A 16,184-nucleotide genomic window follows, 5' to 3' on the forward strand; every position below is an offset into this window, starting at 1 on the left:
CCAATTTGGATGCCTTTTATTTCTTCTTCTTGTCTAATTGCAATGGCTAATACTTCCAGTACTATGTTGAACAGGAGTGGTGAGAGTGGGCATCCTTGTCTTGTTCCTGTTCTTAGGGGAAATGGTGTTAGTTTTTGTCCATTGAGTATGATGTTGGCTGTGGGCCTGTCATATATGGCTTTTATTATGTTGAGGTATGATCCTTCAATTCCCACCTTGCTGAGAGTTTTTATCAAAAATGGGTGTTGGATTTTGTCAAATGCTTTTTCTGCATCAATTGATGGGACTATGTGGTTTTTTTCTTTCAATTTGTTTATGTGATGTATCACGTTTATTGATTTGCGGATATTGTACCATCCTTGCATCCCTGGGATAAATCCTACTTGGTCATGGTGTATGATCTTTCTGATGTATACAGCTCGATCAAATTTGCTAAGATTTTGTTGAGAATTTTGGCATCTATGTTCATGAGGGATATTGGCCTGTAATTGTCTTTCATTGTGTTGTCTTACCTGGTTTTGGTATTAGTGTGATGCTGGCTTCATAGAATGAGCTTGGAAGTGTTCCTTCCTCTTGAATATTTTGTAGTAGTCTGAGGAGGATAGGTTTTAGTTCTTCCTTGAATGTTTGGTAAAACTCCCCTGTGAAGCTGTCTGGTCCTGAGCTTTTGTTTGCTGGAAGCTTTTTGATGACTGCTTCAATTTCTTCCATAGTTATTGGCCTGTTGAGATTTTTAGATTCTTCCTGATTGAGTTTTGGAATGTTGTATTTTGCTGGGAATTTGTCCATTTCCTCCAGGTTGTCTAGTTTGTTGGAGTAGAGTTGTCCATAGTATTTTTTTAAAATCATTTTTATTTCTGTGGGGTCTGTTGTTATTTCGCCTCTATCATTTCTGATTTTGTTTATTTGGGTCCTCTCTCTTTGCTTCTTGGTGAGCCTGGCTAGAGGTTCATCGATCTTGTTTATCCTTTCAAAGAACCAGCTCTTGGTTTCATTGATTTTCTGTATTGTTTTTTTGGTCACTATGTCATTTATTTCTGCTCTAATTTTTTTATCTCCTTCCTTCTGCTCACTCGGGGGGTTTCCTGTCGCTCTCTTTCTAATTCTTTGAGTTGTAGAGTTAGATGATTTACTACCATTTTTTCTTGTTTTTTGAGATAGGCCTGTAGAGCTATAAACTTCCCTCTCAGGACTGCTTTCATTGTGTCCCATAGGTTTTGGATAGTTGTGTTTTCATTGTCAATAGTTTCCAGGATGTTTTTAATTTCTTCTTTGATCTCAATGGTAACCCAAACAATATTTAATAACATGCTATTCAGCTTCCAAGTGTTTGAGTATTTGGGGTTGTTTTTATTGTAGTTTATTTCTAACATTATGCCATCGTGGTCTGAGAAGATGCTTGGTATGATTTCAATCTTCTTGAATTTTGGGAGACTTTGTTTGTGACCCAATATTTGGTCTATTTTTGAATATGCCCTGTGAGCACTTGAGAGGAATGTATATTCCCTGGCTTTGGGGTGAAGTGTTCTGAAGATGTCAATTAAGTCCTTCTGATCTAGTGAGTCATTTAGGATTGCTGTTTCTTTGCTGATTGTTTGTCTAGAGGATTTATCCAATGATGAGAGTGGTGTATTAAAGTCCCCTACTATGATTGTATTGTTGTTGATCTCTCCTTTGATATCTTCCAGTAGTTTTTTTATGTATTTGGGTGCTCCTGCATTGGGTGCATATATGTTTATCAGGGTTATATCTTCTTGTTGTATTGATCCCTTTAGTATTATGAAGTGGCCTTCCTTATCTCTTGTGATGGCCTTCACTTTGAGGTCTATTTTGTCCGATATAAGAATTGCTACCCCAGCTTTTTTTTCCTTTCTATTTTCCTGAAAGATATTTTTCCATTCCTTCATTTTCAGTCTATGTGAGTCCCTTCTTCTGAGGTGGGTCTCTTGTAGACAGCAAATGTATGGGTCATGTTATTTTATCCATTCAGCCACTCGATGTGTTTTGGTTGGAGCATTTAGTCCGTTTACATTTAAAGTTATTATTGAAAGGTACTTGTTTGTAGCCATTTCTTTTTTGTGTGTGGCTGTTTTCTTTATGAGCTGTTTATTTCTTCTTTTTACACCAGTCCCTTTAGCATTTCTTGCATTTCTGGCTTGGTGGTGATAAACTCCCTTAGCCTTTTTTTGCCTGTGAAGCTTCTTATTTCCCCTTCAATTTTGAATGATAGCCTTTCTGGATAGAGTATTCTTGGATTCGGTCCTTTGCTTTGCATCACTTTGTAAATTTCCATTCATTCTTTTCTGGCCTTTTGTGTTTCTGTTGAGAAATCATTTGATAATCTAATGGGAGATACCTTGTATGTAACTTTCCATCTCTCTCTTGCAGCCTGTAAGATTCTCTCTTTGTCCTGAACATTTGCCATGGTAATTATGATGTGTCTTGGTGTGGGTCTTTTCGGGTTCACCTTGTTTGGGACTCTCCGTGGTTGTATGACTTTTTTCTTCCCTACCTCAGGGAAGTTTTCAGATATTATTTCTTCAAATAGGTTTTCTAATCCTTGTTCATCTTTCTGTTGTTCTGGCACCCTTATTATTCGTATGTTTTTTCATTCCATGTTGTCCCAATGCTCCCTTAGGTTCTCCTCCTGTCTTTTAATTCTTTTCTCCAATTGCAGTACAGTTTTGGTTTGTTTTGCTTCCTTGTCTTTTAATTCACTAATTCGACCCTCCGCTTCTCCTAGTCTACTGTTGAAAGTTTCAGTGGTGTTTTTTATTGCAGCTATATCGCTCTTCATTTTTTCTTGGTTCTTACCTAAGTTATTGATTTTTTCATCCATTTCTTTTTGATTTTTTTCATCTGTTTCTTCTTGCTTCTTGCATAAGTTGTTGATTTTTTCCTCCATCCAGTTTATGCACTCTAGGACCCTTAATCTGAATTCTTTTTCTGTCATGTTGCATGCCTCTGTATCACTTAGCTGCTTTTCTGGCGAGTCCTCCTATTCTTTCCTTTGTGGGTTTCTTTGTCTACCCATGTTTGATCTCACCGACATATCTAGATGTTGAGTCGTTCAGTGGCTGCTACCTGGGTAGCAGTGGCTCCTCAAGCTGTGGTTGCTCCTCAGGCAGTTGTTGTAGCAGCTGCTCCTCAGTTGGCAGCAGCTCCTCTGGTGGGTGCTGTTCACAGCTGTGGTGGCTCTTCTGGCTGGTGGAGGGAGGTTTCACACCCAGCTGGTGATCCTCAGACAGGGGTGTGGTGATCAGTAGGCTGCTGTTGCTTGGATCTTTCTGTCAGAAGCAGGACTCCAGGTAGTCACACCATCCCAGATCCGGTGTCTCCGGGTTAGCAGCCGATCTCTGGATGCCGGGTCTTTGGGTGTACCCCATGCATACTTGAGAAGAATGTGTTCTGCTGCTCTGGGTGAAATGCTTTAAAAATATCAATTAGCCCAACCAGTGTGGCTCAAGAGGTTGCTGGTTCAATTCCCAGTCAGGGCACATGCCCAGGTTGTGGGCTCAATCCCCAGTAGGGGGTGTGCAGGCGGCAGCAGATCAATGGTATTTCTCTCTTGTCTATGTTTCTATCTATCCCTCTCTCTTCTTCTCTCTCTCTAAAAATAAATAAAAATATATATAACATCAATTAAACTATTCTGGTCCAATGGTTTGTTTTTTTGTCTGAGAGATACATACATCCATTGGTGTCACTGGGATATTAACTTCCCTCACTATGGTTGTTTTACTATTGATCTGTCCCTTTATGTTCATCAATAATTGCTTTATGTATTTAAGTGCTCGCATGTTGGGTGCATAAATGTTCACAAGGGTTATATACTCTTGTTGGATTATCCCTTTATCATCTTTATGTTGTTTTTCTTTGTTTCAAATTATAGCCTTTGTTTTAAAGTCTATATTGTCTAATGTACACTATCCTAGCTTTTTTGTTTGTTTCTGTTTCCATGAAATATCATTTTCTATCTCTCCGTTTTCATTCTGTATTTATCTATTTATCTGAAATGGGTCTCTTGCATACAGCATTATGTATGGGTCTTGTTATTTTATCCATATAGTTATCCTATGTCTTTTGATTATAGCTTTTAGTCAATTTATATTTATTTTTTCCATCACCATTGATTCCCTCTATGCCCTCTTTCACCTCCACCCACCACCTCACAGTTATTATTAATAGGTATGTCATTATTTTTATTTTATTATTTATATTTATTTTCTTTTTTCTTCTTTTTCATAAAGCTCACCCACTAATATTCATTGTAACACTTTTAGTGGTGATAAATTTCTTTAGCTTTTTCTTGTCTGGAAACCTCTTTATCTCACCTTCAAATTTAAATTATTGTCTTGTTGGTTAGAGAAGTCTTGGTTATAGGTCTTTGCTTTTCATCACTTTGAATATTTTGTGTCAATCCCTTTTGGCCTAAAAAAGTTTCTATTGATATATCAACTGACAATCCTATGGGAGCTTCCTTATAGGTAAATAACTGCTTTCTTTTATGATTCTGTCTTTGTCTTTAACTTTTGCCTTTTTAATTATGATGTGTCTTGGTGTGAGCCTCTTTGAATTAATCATGTTTGGGACACTCTCTGCTTCCCAGATTGTATGTCTATTTCCTCTGCCAGTTATGGATATTTTTAGTCATATTCCTTTAAATAGATTCTAAATTCTTTGCTCTCTCTCTTTTCCTTCTGGTACCCTATGATGCAAATGTTAGATTGTATGTTGTTCCAGAAGTCCCTTAAACTATCCTCATTTTTTGAATTCTTTTTTTTTCTGTTCAGATTGGGTGTTTTTTGCTACCTTGTCTTCTAGGACAATTATTTGAGTTTCTCCTTCATCTAATTTGCTGTTGATCTGTTCTAGTGTATTCTTCATTTCACTTAAAGTATTTTTCTGTCTGGTTCTTTTTTATGACTTCTATGTCCTTTTGTAGCTTACAATGTCTTTGTTGAAGTTCTCACTGAGTGCCTTGAGCATCCTTATAACCAGTGTTTTGAACTCTGTATCTGATAAATTTCTTGCCTCCATTTCATTTAGCTCTTTTTCTGGAGAATTATTTTCTTTCATTGTGGTCATGTATTTTAAAGTTTTCCCTATTTTGTCAGCCTCTTTGTATTTTCTTTTCTGCATTAGGTAGATTTGCTACTTTTCTCATTCTTGGCAGGGTTTCCTTATATAGTAGGTGTCCTGTAAAGCCAAATTGTGCAGTCTTTCTAATCACCTGATCCAAGTGCTTTAGGAGTGTCCCTTGTTTTGGTTTTGTGTACCCTCCTGTTATAGTTGAGTCTTGACTGCTATTGGCACCTCCATGGGTGGGATTGACCCTCAGATTTACTGGCTTTGAGCACTGGCCATGACCACAGCATATGAGTTGCTGTGTGGAAGGTGACCCCATTGAGCAGTATTTGCCCCAATGGTGTCTGTTGCCTCCTTAGATTAGTCTTTGGGTGTGCCTCTTTTGAAGCTAAGGAGGTGGTACTCTATAGTGATCTGAAACTGGCCACCATGTATGTATTGTTCTGGGGCCTCTTGGTGGAGGGAGGCTCTGGTTCAGGTCAATGCCACCTTTTACCTGTGACTACCTGTTAGGAGATACAAAGCAGCCCACAGTTGTTAACTGTTTGTGCTAGGCCTAGATGGATGTAGGAGAGGCCATGCTGCAAACCAAGGCTAGCTGCCACCAATACTAGGCCTGGGGCACATCAACAAAAGGCAGAAGGCATCCCAAACCCTGCCACCACCTACTGGTTGGCTGTAAGGCTCAGCCACTTAGTGTCTCATGCCATACATATGTTGGGTGAGGTAGGACTTTAAGGATTTGCCAGAGTGGAGTGACTGGTGCTTACCAGGTTGATACATATTCAGATTGTCACCAGTGCTGAGCCAATGGTCACTTAGCAAAAGTTTCAGGGCACATGAGGCCACTTGATTGGGAACCTGGGGAGCATTGCAGTAGGGCAGGGTCTCAGGAAGTCTTCAGGGTGGACCTAGTAGAGTTCACCAGGCTAATGCAGAGTTATGTTTAACTGTGTTGGGTGAGGGCTAAACTGAGGGAAAAAGGCATCTATCAGCCACACAGAAATAGGGCTGTGCACTTGAATAATGGTAGGCATCCTCCAACCCATTCCCTGAAATCATACAACGTAGCCTCTCCTTGTGTGTTTCTGGCACTCCGCAAGCTTGGCTGGAATTCCTTGAGAGTTTTCAAAGAAAGATTGCAATGAGAGCTCAGACTGGTTGGCGCCTGAAGAGCCTTGGGCCATGGGAAAATTGGGTGGGGTGGTGTCTCAGGGAGCCATCGAGGTGAAGATAGCAGAGTTCACCAGGCTAATGGAGATGCACATTTGGTTGTGTTGGGGTGAGTGCTCCACACAAGAAAGAAGGCGCCCATCAGCAGTGTGGAAGGAGGGCTCACCACACGGAAAGTTGTGGCCATCACTGTAGCCCTTGCCCCAAAGCCACACAATTCAGTTTCTTCCTGTATGTCTCTGGCATCCCTTAAAGCCCAAAGTGAGTGCCTGTGAGTACAAGTTTGTGTACATGCTCCTCAAGAGGAGGCCTAGATTTCCGGCAGCTTTCTGTCTTTCCAAGATGAATGGAACCCAGGCTAGTTTTCACAGCCAGGTGTTATACGGGCTCCTCTTCCCAGCACTGGTGTTACAGGCTTGGAGATTGGCTTAGAGCTGAGACCCCTGCTTCACAGCGGGAACCTATGTTGCTAAGATATCCCTCCAGATTCTCCACCACCACACATGGTTTCGGGACAAGCCCATTTTGTGTGTCAGCCCTTTCTACCAGTCTTTATGTGGCTGCTTCTTTATATCTTTAGTTTTAAGACTTACGTTAAGGTAGTCTTCAGATGATTATACAGGTTTATTGCTCTATAATAGTGATTTTCAACTGGTGTGTAGCAACAGGTACACTGGTGTGCCACAAAACAATTTTTAGAACTTGACCTCTTTTTCCTAAGATTATCAAATTTAAATTTAAAAAATGACAACAGCTAATACAACAATAAGCTCTCCAGTATTAATGAATCTAAGTTATACCTAATTTTTGTCATATTGGCAAAAAATGTAATTTTTTTGGTATGCTGCAGAATTTTAGTAATTAGTTTATGTCTGGCATGAGATGAAAAATGTTGAAAATCACTGTTCTATAATTTACTTGTAATTTTGGTGTAATCATGGTATAAGGTGAGAACACTGTCCACTGACTCCACCATCTTCCATCTTGAGCTAGATTTATTTCTTTTGTTGCAGCATTATTTTCAATAGCAACAGCATGGGAGCAATCTAAGTGTCCTTTGCTGAAAGAATGGATAAAGACAATGTGGAGTTGATCTTCCTAACAACCTGGATTGTTCACTTTTGGATTATCCTGTGTATATAAAATTTGTCTTCTTTTAGCTCCTTTTACATAACAGTTTAACCTTTACCCTAACCCGGTAAAGGTCTGGTCCTCTGACCGTCAGAATCACCTTGGAATGTATTAGAAGTACAAGTTCTCAATGATGGATAAATGGATAAAGTAGACATGTGATATGTCTAATATATAGATATATAGATATAGATATAGATATAGATATGTATAGATAGATACACACACACACACACACACACACACACACACTAAGGGCCCGGTGCACGAAATTCATGCACAGGAGTGGGGGGAGGGGTGTCCTTCAGCCTGGCCTGCATCCTCTCCAATTTGGGACCCCTTAGGGGATAACCGGCAGTTGGACATCCCTCTCACAATCCAGAACCGCTGGCTCCTAACTGCTTGCCTGCCTGCCCGATTGTCCCTAACTACTTCTGCCTGCCAGCCTGATCATCCCTAACTGCTCCCCTGCTGGCTTGATTGCCCCTAACCATCTCTGCCTCAGCCCCGTACCTGGGACCCAGGATTCCCTCCTCCAGCCGACCACAGGCACCTGGGACCTGGGCTTCCCTCCCTCTGGTCAGCCATAGGCACACAGGACCCTGGACAGCTTTGCCCAGGCCAGCTGCAGCCACAGGGGATGGTGGGCAGGTGGCTTCGCCCGGGCTGCAACCACAGGTGCTGGTGCCCGGGACCACAGAGTGGGCAGCTTCTCCGTCTCCCGGGCCACAGCCAGACACAGGCACTGGTGCCCGGGACTGCAGGGTGGGCAGCTTCTCCGTCTCCCGGGCCACAGCCAGACACAGGCGCTAGTGCCCGGGACTGCGGGGTGGGCAGCTTCTCCGTCTCCCAGGCCACAGCCAGACACAGGTGCTGGTGCCTGGGACTGCAGGGTGGGCAGCTTCTCCGTCTCCCAGGCTGCAGCCAGCCGCAGGCACTGGTGCCGGGACTGCGGCAGACAGCTTCACCTGGGCCCAGCTTTGTCAGGAAGGATATGCGGATGGTCGTCCGGAAGACGTGCGGTCTAATTAGCATATTACCCTTTTATTAGAATAGATCATGGTTTTTTTTTTCTTGCCATCATTACCATAGTAACTGCTGCTTATGTATTAAAGTTCTATTCCTGCTAAGTCTAGAAGCAGCCTCAGAATACTTCTCACCATTCATCTTAAGTCTGATGCTTAGTTGATCAGAATTAATACCTGAGGTGAAGCCTCTTACTGCAGATGTATCCCAGAATGTGTGGCATCCTCTCTGCTTTGTGATCAAGCTAATAATACATTGCCTCAATCATGTTGATTGAGGTCATTTTTCCCCTTGCAGTTTCTGGTAGTAGATTACCATCTACTGCCTAGGAAGTAAAATTGTCTCCATGTAGATCGCAAAATAAGGCATTTTTCTCATCAATAAAATTTCATTCTTTCAGCATGAGTAATTTTGTCAACAACGTTTTGAGGCAGTAACAGTTTATAACAAATTGAGTGAATTACTGTTTTAGGTACTGTGCTGTGTCATACACAGATTTCATTTTACCTTTGCAACAACTCTATACAGTAGGTACTATAATGACACAGATGAGGACACTGAGATACAGAGAGATCAGGTAACTTGACCAGTAAAACCCAAAAGTGGCTGAGTCTCATTTCAAATCCGTGAGCCATGCCATTTAACCATTACACTCCACTCAGTATTGTGCTAGTAGAGCCTGCTCTTACTGGCTCACAAATTTTCAGGAATTTTATAAGCTGGTTGCTAAACATGTTCATTATTAAAAATTAAATTATATAATCTTAAAAGTGAATAAATTACATTACAACCAAAGGTAATACATACTCTAAATCAGGGGTCCTCAAACTTTTTAAACAGGGGGCCAGTTCACTGTCCCTCAGACCATTGGAGGGCAGGACTATAGTTTTAAAAAAAACTATGAACAAATTCCTATGCACACTGCACATATCTTATTTTGAAGTAAAAAACCAAAACGGGAACAAATACAATTATTTGTATTTGCATGTGTCCCGTGGGCCGTAGTTTGAGGACCCCTGCTCTAAATTCATCACTCCTCCATTATTTACTACACTTTACTGTTCTGACTCTTGACATTATTTATATCTTTTGGATCTTTCTGGTAGAATATAATAGTGTATTACTGCATGTTTCTCCTCAGCTCCGCATTTAGTGGCATCACATTAGCAGCTGAAATCAGTCATGGATGGAGAATTTATGCCACAGAAATTGGCCAATAGTATAAATCAGGGTTTTGTTTTCTTTGATTGAGAGCCAGTTGTTAAACATTTATCAGCACAACGCTGACCACATTGGCGGTGGTGGTGGTCTTGTCAAAATGTGTTAGATTATGCAGATGAAAATCTATTTAAACAGACTTGATGTAGATATTTTCAAAGATGGAAGAATTGTCCCTGTCAACTATTTTAGTTGATTCATATCTTCACTAATTGTCATCATTGCAAAGTTTTCAATCCCCATATGGATTGCTGGATATAATATGTCATGTCCTATCCCTGTCCCCTCCCTTTGTAGCCTTTGTTACCTTAAGGACTCTAGTTTTCCATTTATATGTTTAAGTACCAACATTACCAGCTTAAAAATGTAAGCTTTTAACACTGCTCTCTCTGTTCCGTATCCTTCCGATTAAAAGTGGAGTTGGGTTGTGGCAGAGGAGAGAAATTCAGAAGGGGAATATTGAAGTAATGACTGCAGTGGGCGAAGAGGCAACCTATATCCTGGGCCACAGGCGCTGGCGCCCTGGACCACAGGTGGGCGGCTTCTCCATGTCCCCTGTGATGCAGTGTGGGCAGCTTCTCTGGCCGGCTGCGGCCTGGGATCACCGGGCAGGTGGCTTCTTCGTCTCCCAAGACTCAGCCAGCCTCAGGCGCTGGGCCCGGGTTCTCTGTCTCCCCTGGGATCAATGTGGGCGGCTTCTCCAGCTGGCTGTGGCCTGGGATCACGGGGTAGGCAGCTTCTTCATCGCCCGGCCGAAGCCAGCCTCAGGCGCTGGAGCCAGACTTCTCTGTCTCTCCTGACTTCTGTGTCTCCAACAGGCCTGGAGCGGCCAGAGCCAGGATGCTTGCATGGTAGCCGTGGCTGCAAGGCAAGTATCCCGGCTCCAGTCTCTGCCATCTTTGTTGGGTTAATGTGCATATCACTCTGGATTGGCTGGTGGGTGTGGCTGGTGGGCGTGGCTGGTGGGCGTGGCTTAGCGTAGCAGAGGGATGGCTAATTTGCATGTTTGTCTATTATTATATAGAATATATATAGATATATATATAATTTAGGTATATAATTCAGCTATTAAAAACAAGGAAATCCTGCCATTGGTGACAACATGGATGGATTTTGAGGGCATTTTGCTAAGCAAAATAAGTCTGACAGAGAAAGACAAATATCATATGATCTCACATACATATAATCTTTTTAAAAAAATTGAACTCATAGAAGAGAGCAGATTGGTAGTTGCCGGAAGCAGGGGATAGGGGCTTGGCTAAATGAGTGAAGGGGATCAAAGGTACAAACTTATAAATATGTTATGGGACTATCCTAATAAAAGACAAAAAGGGTAATTAATCGTACCTCTGCTACGCTTCCCATTGGCTAATCAGAGCAATATGCAAATTAACTGCCAAGAAAGATGGCGGTTAACCGCCAACAAAGATGGTGGTTAATTTGCATATGTAGGCGCCAAGCTATGGAGCGAAGCCGGCTGGCCCCGAGCAGGAGCAGCGAGCAAAGGCTGGCGTGGCGAGCAAAGAGCAAAGAGGGGGTCCTGCCTGCCGCACGCCGCGGCCTCCACCACGCTCCCGGGGCCACCGAGTGGCGGGCCTGGGGCTTAGCTAGGGCTTAGCTAAGTCTTAGCGCATACTCCCTGGTGGCCCCACAGCAGGGCATCCTGGCAACCTCCTGACAGGAGGGCGGCTGGGAGAGCCAAGTGGGGCAGGGGCTGCAGGGAGCCAAGTTCCCGGGGGTCTGAGGAGAGTGCTTGATAGGAGCCCGGACTGCAAAGAAGGAAGAGGAAGTGGCCACAGGGAGCTCTTCCAATCCCCCTGCACGGACACCCTACCGCAGCCCCCATACTCCCGGGGGGACGGGGAGGCTGACCGGACAGGGAGAAGACCCAGCCTTGGGGGTAGCTGCAGCCCGTATCTCTGACTCCCAATCTCTTCCCCTGCCACCCCCGCCAGGGGTGCCCACAATAATAGCACCCCTGTGACAACCCGTCAGCGCCCCTGAGGCCCGTGGCCCGCTGCTGCTGGGCCCCCTCCGCTGGGGCCAGGCACGCCTCTCCTCCCTACAACTCCAGACCCGGGTGAAGGCAGGCCTAAGTGCCCCCTCAGGGTCAGACTCATCCCCCCCAACACCCCCTCCCTGACAACAGTGGTGCCATCTCCGCAGCAGAAGTGCACTGAACATTGCTGGGGGTGTGGCTAAACCCGCCCTCCTAGCCCACTAAGCCGTCAGTTGGACATCCCCCCCAGGGCTCCCAGACTATGAGAGGGCACAGGCCACATTGAGGGACCCCCCCCCCAGTGCACGAATTTTGTGCACCGGGCCTCTAGTAGTTAATACTGTATTGTATATTTGGAAGTTGCTAAAAGAGGAAACCTTGAATGTTTACATCACAAGAAAAAAATCTCTTAACTATGTATGGTAATGGATGTTAGCTATACTAAAGTGATCATTTAACAATATACACATATATCTAATCATGTTGTATACCAAAACTAATGTAATGTTATATGTCAACTATATCTCAATATCAAAAAGAATATATTTTAAAGTAGAATAAATTATTTATAGGGTTTAAATGATTATATAATTTCTATCTTACATATTACCAAATCGTTTCCCATAAAATCTGTACAGGTTGTTAATATTTAAATTTCTGAAGGATAAAAATTTTATATTATAAATATTTGTTTTTCATAGCATTTACACAGTACCTAACAGGTCACAAATATAGTAACTGGCTGGTTTCAATGTAAATATATTGGAATATAACAAAATATTTAAATGTTATTATTACCAATATAATCCATATCAATTGCAACAAACTAGTATATATTAGCAACAAATTAGTATATATTAGCAAAAAGAAAAGGAAAGGAAAGGAAGTTAAGTAGTATATAATATTAGTATATATTAGCGGAAAGGAAAGAAAAATAAAAGATAGCTAATTCCACCACCCAGATGTAACTCAACATTTTATTAAACTGTTCTTCTGCAGGAGATAGTGCTCATTCTTTTGAGTAATCCATAAGTGGGCTGAATTCGAGATACTAATTTTCATTGTCTTATCATGTTTGCTCACCAAAGCTCAGCTTCTATCATGTTTACTTGTAGGTTGCCATCCTCCAACCAGAGGAGAGGTCTATGTTAATGGATATCCCATCTCAAAGAACCTAACTGATATTCGAAAAAACTTTGGCTTCTGCCCACAGCATGACTTACTGTTTAATGATTTGACACTATCAGAACACCTTTATTTCTACTTTATGGTAAGTCAGAATTTTTTAAATTATACAGTAAATTTTACTTTTTTATATACAGATCCATGAATTTTAATACTTTTAACCAATACAGAACAGTCTCTTCACTCTAAAACACTCCCTCATGCTATTTCTTTGTAGTTATCCCTCTACCTCTGGTAACCACTAGTATCTTTCATTACTGTTGTTTTGTCTTGTTGAGAAATCATATAAATGGAATCATGTAGTAGATAACCTTTAGAGATTAGCTACTTCTACTGAGCAGAATGCCTTTAAGATCCATCTGTGCTATATATTTCTTTTAATTCCTGAGTAGTAGTACATGTTTGGATGTTACACAATATACCAATTGAAGGACATTTGCATTGTTTTCAGGCTTTGGTGAGTATGAGTAAAACTGAATTCTATGTATATCTTTTAAACATAAGTTTCATGTCTTTCAGAGTATGATTACTATATTATAAATATTTGTTTAACTTTATCAGAAACTGCCAAACAGCTTTCCAGAGTGATGGTATCATTTAGTACTCACACCAGCAATGTATGAGAATTATAGTTGCTCTATATCTTTGCCAAAATTTGATATTGTTAAGACTTTTAAATTTTTTAACTTTTCAAATCTATGTGTACTTGTATCTAATCATTGTTTAATCTGCATTTCATTAATTGATAATTATGTCATTATCCATCTTTCATGTGCTTATTTGCCATTTTTATATCCTCTTTGATGAAATATTTATTGAGGATTTGTGTCGATTTTTTTAGTTTGGATTATTTATTTCTTATTGAATTTTTGAGAGTCTTTATGTCATTTGATATATGTTTTATAATTTTTTTTCTAAACTGTAGCTTGTCTTTTCATTTTTCATTTTGAAATCCAATTTATCACATATTCTTAATGAAGCTTGCCTTTGCTGTCTTCCTAGAACTCTATACCTAATCCCAAGACATGAAGATTTTATTTTATATTTTCTTCCAAATATTTTTAGTTTTACATGTTACACTGAGATCTATAATCCATTTTTAGTTAATCTATGTATAAAAGTGTAAAGTTTAGGTCTAGGTTCATTTCCTTGCATACAGAAGATGAATTGTTCTAACACCTTTTTTTTGGAAAACACTTTCACCCTGATTAGTGAAGCTTAACAGTAAGTCTTAATATACTATTTTTTCAAATATATCCTTTTTTAAAAGTACTTTAGGTATTATAACTGCTTGGCTCTTCCTTATAAATATTTTTATGTATCTACAAAGTTCTACTGAGATTTTTATTGGTATTACATAAAATCTATATGTCACTTTGGAGAGAATTAACATTGTATCATTGTATCTCTCTTCATTAATTTAGGTTCTTTGAAAATTTTCAATTTATTGGGGTGACATTGCTTAATAAGATTATATAAGTTTCAAGAATACAATTCTATGATACATGATCTGTTTATTGAATTGTGTGCCTATCATCCAAGGTCAAATCTTCTGTTACCATATATTTGCCCCTTTTACCCTTTATTATCTCCAACCCCATCCCCTCTAGGAACCACCATACTGTGGACTGTGTCTATGAGTTTTTGGGTGTTTTTTATTTGTTCATTTGTTGCTTTTAGTTTTTTTGATTGAATTTATTGGAGTGACATTGGTTTGCAAAATGATATAGGTTTCAAGTGTACTATTCAATAAAACATCATCTGCAGGGATTTATAAAGATCATTCTCCAAAGGGAAGATCCATTAGATTTGCATCAAACACAAAGGAAAGGTTTATAGATCCAGTAAATAGGGCTTCTTTGCTTTCATAAAAGACTGAAATCCAGAGGTGTCTATGGTGTCACATGTAGGAGGGTACTCAGATAACACTTCATTAAAGGATATAATTGGAATCCCAAAGGCATATTTTATGATAATAAAAGGCTAATATGCAAATTGATTGAACAGCAGAACAACTGGTCGCTATGACGTGCACTGACCACCAGGGGGAAGATGCTCAATGCAGGAGCTGCCCCCTGGTGGTCAGTGTGCTCCCACGGTGGGAGCGCCACTCAGCCAGAAGCCGGGCTCATGACTGGCGAGTGCAGCAGCGGTGGCAGGAACCTCTCCCGCCTCAACGGCAGCGCTAAGGATGTTTGACTGATGGGTTAGGCCCGCTTCCTGTGGACTACAGGAGTTACATTTTATTATTAAATTCTGTGCAGGCCCAGAGGAAAATGTATCTTTCAAATTCTGGGCCCCCAGTATGGAGGAAACTCTCTTTATTTATACTTTTTCCAGTACTTTGTCTCCCAAATTTGGAATGAGACTTCCAGGCCTTCTGAGAAAGAAGGCCTGCCTGCTGGGAAGGGGCCATGAGACCATATCTCAAGGCCTGGCAACTCTCTGGGTGTCAGCACTGACAACTCTGTCTGGGGCATAGTTTACGGCCTCTCTGGAATGGGAGTAGTCTTATTTTCCTTATTATTTAAAACAGAAACCATACTACTAGGGTTAAAATTTCAAACAGCAGTTTTTATATAAGATGGATACTTCATTCCCCACTGGTTTTATGTACATGAGTCAAATCATTGACTCTTTTGGGTCATTGTTGGGGAGAGAGTTATATTGACCCCTGAGGACTATAATTAATTTTCTGCCAAATAAAGTCAGTGGGCCTGTTTATAAGATAAGGGCCTGGAATGAGGGCCAGAAGTAATCTCTAGAGGGTGCGAAGAGTCCTAGACTCTCTATTTTGCCTGGGCTGTCTTAAGCTGGGTGTGATGAAGCCACATCAGGATCCCATCAACCTTGACTGCCATGAGAGTGGTCCTTTCCAGGTAGGAGTCAGTCTTTGGGTGGCAAATTTCTTTACCCAAACAGAGTCACCAGGTTGGAAGGGATGAACTGGATACAGGCAGAGCATCTCGGACGTGCTTCTGGTCTGCTTTCTGGGTAGACTGTAAATCCTGTAAGAACTTGAGTAAAGATTAGTTGTGGATTTCAGCTTTTCTAGATTGGGTTTCCATGTAAGCTGGTGAGGTGGGTAGGTCAGGGTCTGGAAGAGTCACGAGAATCTGTAGAGGCCCCACTGGTTTTAGGGCAGCCTCCCGGGCTGCTTCGTCTGCAGCCTACTTCCCTCTTGCTTCTGGGGAGTCCCCTTGTCTTACATACATAGAGTTGGAAAGACTTAGTTACATCTGGAATGCCAATTGGCCCATCGTCCTTGCTCTGCTCATGTCTGTCTAACTGCCTACTATATTACCTCAAGGATCCTGGCTCTGAATTCTTTCAGGGAAAATGGATGTTGGATTTCTTCTGTAAT

General features: G+C 41.2%; 1 protein-coding gene across 1 annotated transcript in view; it reads left to right on the forward strand.

Annotated features, from left to right (window-relative positions):
* LOC132232635 (phospholipid-transporting ATPase ABCA3-like) overlaps positions 1 to 16,184 on the forward strand; it is a 323,040-nt gene that overhangs the window by 134,068 nt on the left and 172,788 nt on the right. The window contains exon 12 of the mRNA XM_059692030.1: positions 12,751 to 12,905. Coding sequence (XP_059548013.1) covers positions 12,751 to 12,905 — 155 coding nt within the window. The remainder of the gene's footprint in view (positions 1 to 12,750; positions 12,906 to 16,184) is intronic.

This window comes from Myotis daubentonii, chromosome 4 (genome assembly GCF_963259705.1).
Source record: "Myotis daubentonii chromosome 4, mMyoDau2.1, whole genome shotgun sequence".
NCBI classification, from domain to species: Eukaryota; Metazoa; Chordata; class Mammalia; order Chiroptera; family Vespertilionidae; genus Myotis; species Myotis daubentonii.